The sequence below is a fragment of the Canis lupus genome, chromosome 8, assembly GCF_011100685.1.
Source record: "Canis lupus familiaris isolate Mischka breed German Shepherd chromosome 8, alternate assembly UU_Cfam_GSD_1.0, whole genome shotgun sequence".
Lineage (NCBI taxonomy): Eukaryota > Metazoa > Chordata > Mammalia > Carnivora > Canidae > Canis > Canis lupus.
Window position 1 is genome coordinate 17,521,507 of NC_049229.1, and position 8,432 is coordinate 17,529,938.

Genomic DNA, 8,432 nt, shown 5'->3' on the forward strand with positions numbered 1-8,432 from the left:
CATACAGAACCGAAAAAAAATAAGTGTTGGCTATTACGACTAATGCCTTTTCACGTTGTTCATTTTTTAAGTCCCTCTGTTCATTATGGTTTAACCCAATGGAGGGACGCCTGCGCCCCCCCCACCCCCTCTCTGGGCATGCGCACCAACAGCACGGCCGCACCCTTTGCTAATCTAATCATTTCCCGGGGAGTGATCGGGTAAATGATCCCACTCTGATGGGATTAGGTGGTTAAAAAGACACAAGGCACGTCACACCCCAAGTTAAAAGGGCTGGAAAGCTGCGCGCTCCGCGCCACGAGGGCAGGCCCGGGAGCCGGCGCCGGAGCACCAGCGACTCGCAAAGGCGCCGAGGCTCTGCGCTAGAAGCGGAGCCCGGGCACCGCAGCTGGCTGGGGGAGGGAGGCAACCGCCCAGAAGACTTTCCATTGGCCCAGAGTCACAGGGGCCGCCGCTTCTCCCCCTTCCGGACGCCGAGTGGTTGAGGCCGCCAAACAACGCCTACTGCCATTGGCTGGGCCCTGCTGTCAGTCTTCTCGCGTCTCGCGGCGCGACGGAGCCAGGCGCGGCCTGTAGAGCAGTCTCGAAGCCTGCTGCAGAGAGAAGATGGCGGTCGCGGTGAGAACTTTGCAGGAGCAGCTAGAAAAGGCCAAAGAGAGCCTAAAGAACGTGGATGAGAATATTCGCAAGCTCACCGGACGGGATCCGAATGACGTAAGGTGAGAGAGAGGCGGGTGAGAAAGGCCGGCTCCCAGAGACAGCTCTGATGCCGGGGTGGATTGGGGGCGGGAAGGGCGGCAAGCCCTGCGAAGGCTAGAACATCGGGGCCTGCGCCCCGGGCGGCGGTAGAACCCCGTCCTGGATGAGGTGGGGAGGCTCCCACGCCCTCGGCGTAGGTCTCGCAGCTCAGGCGCGCGAGGGAGGAGCGTGGCTCCTGGCGGTGCCGGAGTGTCCTCCTGGCCTGCGGGAAGGCCCGGGCTGCCCGTTCCCGCCCTCGGCCCTGCAGGCCCGGAGCCGCAGCACAAAGCCCCCTTCCCCATCCGCCCGGTACCCGGCCCGGTGCTGGCCCAGAGACCCTCCCGGGACGCGGTCCGCCGCCTCTCCCCCAGGCTTCGGCCCCCTTGCCCACGTGCAGCTTCCTCGGAGTGGGCGAAATGAGAGCCTGGTCCGAGCCTGCTAGTGTGTAGTGGCAACGAAGTAAACGTGATTTCAGTGATCTTGGTCTTGAAAAAACGAGGAAGTCAAAATAGTACTTCCTGTCGTGTTTCAAGCACGTGGATTTGGATTCGTATTTTTAGAACTTTTCTGGTTATTTTTTCTCTCTGTGATGTACCGCATCCGTGAAAGTATTTGGGGACATTGAGTCCACACATGATTTTCATACTGACTTGTAAATATCTTTTAGGCCCATCCAAGCCAGATTGCTGGCCCTTTCTGGTCCTGGTGGAGGTAGAGGACGTGGTAGTTTATTGCTGAGGTAAGATTTTCTTAGAACGTAATTTATATGCTAAGATCCTAGAAATTTTTACAAAGTAAGTATTGTTTTAAACAAAATTTGCAGTAGAGTCCATGTGTTTGTGTTTGTTTTGTTTAAAACTGAACAACCATAGTTTTCTGTATAGTTATCTCGGAACTTCATTTATATGCAGAACTAGAGACTGAAGAATGTATTAAGTACTTGTTTGGTCTACTCTTTATTTTTGTAGTTTTTAAATAAGTGCTAAAAAAAAAAGCATCTTGGAGTGGATGCCCATTTAAGGTTGTTATAATTAGAAGGGTTTTCTAAAAATTCAGGTAAATTATCTTGTTAAAGGTAAATGTCATTTATTTTTTAAATGCCAGTTGCTTTATATTGCACATTTTAATTGCAGGCGTGGATTCTCAGATAGTGGAGGAGGACCCCCAGCCAAACAGAGAGACCTTGAAGGGGCAGTCAGTAGGTATGTTGGAGGAAAAGCTTCTGAAGATAGACTTCTAAGCTCTGTTTTCTAAGGTAGCCACAAATACAAGTATTAAATAAATATTGTTGAGTTCAGAATTGAACTGAGTTAGAATTGAGTAGTATACTACTTCACTTGTCTATTTCCTTGGTACTTGACTGAAATAAGCCTGTAATCCTTCAGAACTCAGTTCTTCACGAACAGTAACAAATTTTACTAAAATATCATGAGAAGAATAAGATTGAAACAATAGTTTGTACTACTTCTCTGTGTTGTACGGTAGAAACTTAACCTCTTGAGGAAAATAGGAGATCGGGATTTGTTCATTGGTGACAGATTTTATCCTTTTCCTACCAGAGGAAAGAGAAATATGGGATAGAGAGTGATAAAGTGAGACTTCTGGAAATAAGTCCTAGTAAGAGTAAACATTTGTCCTTGGTAGGCACTTAAGTCAGATTTTACGTGGTCTTTTAAATTCTTTTTCTGTGTCAGGCTGGGCGGGGAGCGTCGGACAAGGAGAGAATCACGCCAAGAAAGCGACCCAGAGGATGATGATGTTAAAAAGGTAATTGAGATGAAAATAACTACTTACAGGATGAATCCAGTATTTCCATCTTCCTACATTTAGGAGTGCTACCTTTCATATGCCTGTTAAATTACTAAGATCTGTTTTCTCTTGCAGCCAGCTTTGCAGTCTTCAGTTGTAGCTACCTCCAAAGAGCGCACACGTAGAGACCTTATCCAGGATCAAAATATGGATGAAAAGGGAAAGCAAAGGTATCTTTAGTTTTTTATTGGGGGAAAAAATTTTCTGTCAAATAATGCAATTTTAGGAAAATTTATATGTAAGACTTGTCCAAGTGCCATTAGTATGTTCCTTTTTTTATTTTTTATTTTTTATTTTTTTTCATTTTTTAAATTTTGTAGTATGTTTCTTTTAGGAAGTGGTGAGCTTAGAGGAAGTGGAACCTACTCCAGTAATTTTCTCTTTCTGTTCTTTAGGAACCGACGAATATTTGGCTTATTGATGGGCACTCTTCAGAAATTTAAACAAGAATCCACTGTTGCTACTGAAAGGGTATTTTATAGTTTCCTTTGCTTCCTTTAAGTATTCAAAGTAGTTTATTACATGTCTTTGAAAAGAATTGAAAAGCTCTCAAGGGCACCCCTGGTGGCGCAGCAGGTTTAGCGCCGCCTGCAGCCTGGGGTCTGATTCAGGAGACCCAGGATCAAGTTCTGCGTCGGGCTCCGCTTCTCCCTCTGCCTGTGTCTCTGCCTCTCAGTCTCTCTCTCTCTCTCTCTGAATAAATAAATTAAAAAAAAAATACTTATTAAAAAAAAAAAAAGAAAAGCTCTCAAAACTGAGTTGTGGGATGCCTGGCTGGCTCAGTGGTTAAGTGTCTGCCTTCAGCTCAGGTCATGATCCCGGGGTCAAGTCCCACATCAGGCTCTCCACAGGGAGCCTGCTTCTCCCTCTGCCTGTGTCTCTCTCAAATAAATAAATTAAAAATCTTAAAAAACAGAAACAAAACTGAGTAGCAGGCCTAAATAATGAAGCCAAGAAAAAAGAAAATTTCCTGAACTTGTTCAATTTTTAGCTGGTGTGTTTTTGAGGTCCTGTGAAGTAACTGGATGAACTTCTCTTTCAGTGCAAAAAGCCTGGTCAGGGGACCCTGGGTTCCTATTTGAGCTCTACAACAATCTAATTTTGTGGTTTTGGGCAAGACTCTTCATTTCTTTAGGCTTTAGAGTGCTTTCTTTCAAACAAAGGAGTTGAACTCAGAATTGTAACTAGTTCAGTGATTATACCTTTTAAGATATTTATACACGCAGACAATAACTGTCACTCTGGAAGCAAAAATCTAAACATTTCCCTGCTTTCCACAGTTTATTTAACTGCAATCTTTCTAAAGGTTTTTTATTAAAGCCACAAAATTGTGTCCTTTGTGTTGAACATCAAGTTACTGCTTCTCAAAGGAGAACTGTGGTGGAAAGAGAATTATAGATTAATAAAGTTTTATTACATCTTTTATGTTAACTTTCCTAGGGAATGTAAAAGGCTTCAAAGCATAGTGTTTGAAGATTAGATGTTAATTGTCAGAATCTTTGATTTAAAAGAAACAATAACTGTGAAGATAACAAAGACAGTGCTCTTCTTTTTTTAGGTTTTATGAAAGAAACTTGCCTAAAACTTATATTAATATGGGTAATGTCCTTGCTATTTAGATTTTTACATGGAAAAGTGTTTTCCCTGTTTCTTAAAAGAAAAGTTGCAATTAGCCTCAAATGCTAAGTACTAAGTTTGAATTAGTACTTAGTTTGAATTAGCTGGTATCCTGAATTGCAAATATGCAATCTATAAAGGTAACATAGTAAAATTGTAATGTTTCACATGCAATCAGGATTATAATAAGTTTTTAAAGATAATTGTTTATCTTCAGCAAAAGAGGCGCCAGGAAATTGAACAAAAACTTGAAGTGCAGGCGGAAGAAGAAAGAAAGCAGGTTGAAAATGAGAGGAGAGAACTGTTTGAAGAGAGGCGTGCTAAACAGACAGAACTGCGGCTTTTAGAACAGAAGGTTGAGCTTGCGCAGCTGGTGAGTAGTAGTTTGGAATTGGAATTCTAAGATTGGTAATCCTTCATGTTTACAAAATCCTGACCTTTTATCTCTTCTTTAGCAAGAAGAATGGAATGAACATAATGCCAAGATAATTAAATACATAAGAACTAAGACAAAGCCCCATTTGTTCTATATTCCCGGAAGAATGTGTCCAGCTACCCAAAAATTAATAGAAGAGTCACAGAGAAAAATGAATGGTAAGTGGACATGAAGAGATCCAGTGAAATTGGGTAAGGTAAAATACACATACGTGTTTGTTTACTGTAATTGTGTTTCAGCAGTTGATTTTTTAAAAAGACATTCTAAGGTGCTAATGAGTTAGGAGTATAAGGGCATTTGGTTGATGGTAGAATTTAACTTGAAATTTAACCATGATGTAGTTAGTGCTTAATGCATATGTATTTCCTGTTTAAATAAGATGACTTCTTTTTAGCCAGACATAAATGCTAATGAAGCAAAAAAAAGTGAACATTGATATAAATCGATAGAATGAGTACACTTGAAAGAGTAGACACTGCTGAGATGGTGATTAGATGATTAGTCTTAGATCAGAAAAATTAATGCATGGCATGATAACATAAGAATGATTTTATTTCAAAAGTTTTATTCTTTCTCATCCAGTATGAAGTAAAATGGCAAAAAAAAAGTCCTGTTTTTCCATCAGTTAATGTGGTACAGTTGCCTGCTACTAATATCTTAGAATATAGGTTTGGGGGGGGGGGGCGGATCTTTGTTTCTGTCATTTTATTTCAATTTGTAATTATTTGCCATAATCAGTATTGTGTCATCATCTGTTTACAAAAATACACTTAGATAAAGTTTGATGACAATTTGTGACTGTCAAATCCTGAGTTTAAGTGTTACTTACGTATGTAACTTTTTATCCTTTAGCTTTATTTGAAGGTAGACGCATCGAATTTGCAGAACAAATAAATAAAATGGAGGCTAGGCCTAGAAGACAATCAATGAAGGAAAAAGAGCATCAGGTGGTGCGTAATGAAGAACAGAAGGCGGAACAAGAAGAGGGTAAGGTGGCTCAGCGAGAGGAAGAGTTGGAGGAGACAGGTAATCAGCACAATGATGTAGAAATAGAGGAAGCAGGAGAGGAAGAGGAAAAGGAAATAGGTATAGTTCATAGTGATGCAGAGAAAGAGCAGGAGGAGGAGGAACAAAAACAGGAAATGGAGGTCAAGATGGAGGAGGAAACTGAGGTAAGGGAAAGTGAGAAGCAGCAGGATAGTCAACCGGAAGAAGTTATGGATGTGCTAGAGATGGTTGAGAGTGTCAAAAATGTAATTGCTGAGCAGGAGGTAATGGAAACCAATCAAGTTGAAAGTGTAGAACCTTCAGAAAATGAAACTAGCAAAGAACTGGAGCCAGAGATGGAATTTGAAGTTGAGCCAGATAAAGAATGTAAATCTCTTTCTCCTGTGAGAGAGAATGCCAGTGCTCTAGAAATGGAAAATGAGCCTGAGGAAAAAGAAGAGAGAGAATCTGAGCCCCAGCCTGAGCCTGTGGCTCACCTCCAGCCCTTGCCTCAGCCTGAGCCTGAGCCTGAGCTACAGCCTGAGCCACAGCCTCAGCTACAACCTGAGCCACAGTTACAGCCCCAGCTCCAGCTCCAGCCCCAGCCCCAATCCCAGTCCCAGCCACAACCTCAGCTTCAGCTTCCGCTTCCTCTTCCGCTTCAGCCCCAGCCCCAGGTGCAGGCCCAGTCCCAGCCCCAAGCAGTACTCCAACCCCAGCCTGTCTCTCAACCTGAGACTTTGCCATTAGCTGTTCTACAGGCACCAGTTCAGGTTATTCAAGAGCAAGGGCATTTACTACCTGAGAGGAAGGAATTTCCTGTGGAATCTGTAAAACTCACTGAGGTGACAGTAGAGCCAGTCTTGATAGTACATTCAGATAGCAAAACCAAAACCAAAACCAGGAGCAGAAGTAGAGGTCGAGCTAGAAATAAAACCAGCAAGAGTAGAAGTCGCAGCAGTAGCAGTAGTAGTTCTAGTAGCAGCTCAACCAGTAGCAGCAGTGGAAGCAGTTCCAGCAGTGGCAGCAGTAGTAGTCGAAGTAGTTCCAGTAGCAGCTCCAGCACAAGTGGCAGCAGCAGCAGAGATAGTAGCAGCAGCACTACTAGTAGCAGCGAGAGTAGAAGTCGGAGTAGGGGCCGGGGACATAACAGAGATAGAAAGCACAGAAGGAGCGTGGATCGGAAACGAAGGGATACATCAGGATTAGAAAGAAGTCACAAATCTTCAAAAGGTGGTAGTAGTAGAGATACAAAAGGATCAAAGGATAAGAATTCCCGGTCCGACAGAAAGAGGTCTATATCAGAGAGTAGTCGATCAGGCAAAAGATCTTCAAGAAGTGAAAGAGACCGAAAATCAGACAGGAAAGACAAAAGGCGTTAATGGAAGAAGCCAGGCTTTCTTAGCCTATTCTTTGCAGCAGAAGATTTCTTGATGAGTAAAAGGATTACCTTTCCTTGTAAGGAGGATGCTGCCTTAAGAATTGCATGTTGTAAAAAATCTTTTTTGGAAAATACAGACTGTTTGTTTACCAGACATTCTTGTACTTTTTGCATAATTTTGTAAGAGTTATTTATCAAAATTATGTGAGGTTCCAAAATATGTAAAAATTATAATAATAAAAAAAGATTAACATCCCTTGTCATCTTTTTTAAATATCCTATACACTTCAGTAAGAATCTGTATATTTTAATAGGTAAATCTTTAAGTCTGTTCCCTTCAAATTCTGTATCATACATTGCTTTTGTAGAAATAAATGTGCATTTCTTTCATTAGTTTTGGAATGTCCTCGTTGACACTTGTATAATAAATTACCCTCTTGATATCATTTTCAGCTTTTATCACTAGATACTGAACGTGATTAGAATGTCTTTGAAGGTTTCCTCACTTTTATTTGCCTTAGGCAATTATTTGGAGTTGTCATAGTCAGATCTTTGCAGCTTTTGGGGAACATAGTTTGTTCTCAGAATCATTTACTATTTTTTTCTAATCTCCCTTGTTTTAATCTAAGCATTTCCCCCTGTTTCTCATATATAAGTCATATTTGGTAGATAAAACAGTATGATTTGGTTGGCATTTTCTTCATGATTATAGGAGCATCATTCATTTGTCTCCAGGGCTACTTGTGTGATATAGCATATACATCTATTGAAGAAAATAATCACTCTCTAGGGGAGGGAGGTAGAAAAGTATATTCTAAACTTGGGTTTTTGAGTTTGTGGTCTTGTCTTAACTTTTGTGTTGGCTCTAACTGAAACATGCCAATATGTGTTCTCAAGAGTTTTTGTTAAGTATTGTATGAAAGTTTACAGAATGAAGGAAGTTCATCTACACTTGAATCTGTAAGCAAGATAACACACAAGTGTACCAAGTGATTATTAACTTTGTTGTTTTATAAATTTGTATGAATTTGGAGTATCTGTTGCCATTACTATATATGTGCAAATAAATGTGGCTTAGACTTGTGTGACTGCTTAAGACTAGTACTTGTATTAACTTTCTGATGCTTTTATACGAGAGCACTTTAATTGCAAATGGCCTTTGAGTTCATAACTTGACATTGACTAGCTTTAGGCTTGACTGAATGTTTACTGTTTCCTCCCTTGACAAATAACATGGTGATGGTGAAAGCGTCAGTAAGCATTTCCAGCACTGTAGAAATATAAGAGAACATGTTAAAGTACTCTTTTAACAGTAAATGAGTAGAACTTTTCAAACTACAGAGCTAGCTACCTGCACTTCTGGTCCCATTTCCACCAAGAGTCACTTCTTTCAGGGGTTTAATAATCTCCAACATGTAATATAAATTTTATACTGTGTAACATGGAAAAATTGGTAAAAACTTA

General features: G+C 41.1%; 1 protein-coding gene across 1 annotated transcript; it reads left to right on the forward strand.

Moving 5' to 3' along the window:
• Nucleotides 1–579: 579 nt before the first annotated feature.
• On the forward strand, nt 580–8,053 carry PNN (pinin, desmosome associated protein). Its single transcript, NM_001003231.2, is given in 9 exon segments — nt 580–719; nt 1,406–1,477; nt 1,872–1,940; nt 2,433–2,505; nt 2,623–2,717; nt 2,943–3,018; nt 4,382–4,537; nt 4,620–4,758; nt 5,453–8,053. Coding segments are annotated over 9 exon segments (2,310 nt in total). The 5' UTR covers nt 580–606; the 3' UTR covers nt 6,970–8,053.
• Nucleotides 8,054–8,432: the final 379 nt, after the last annotated feature.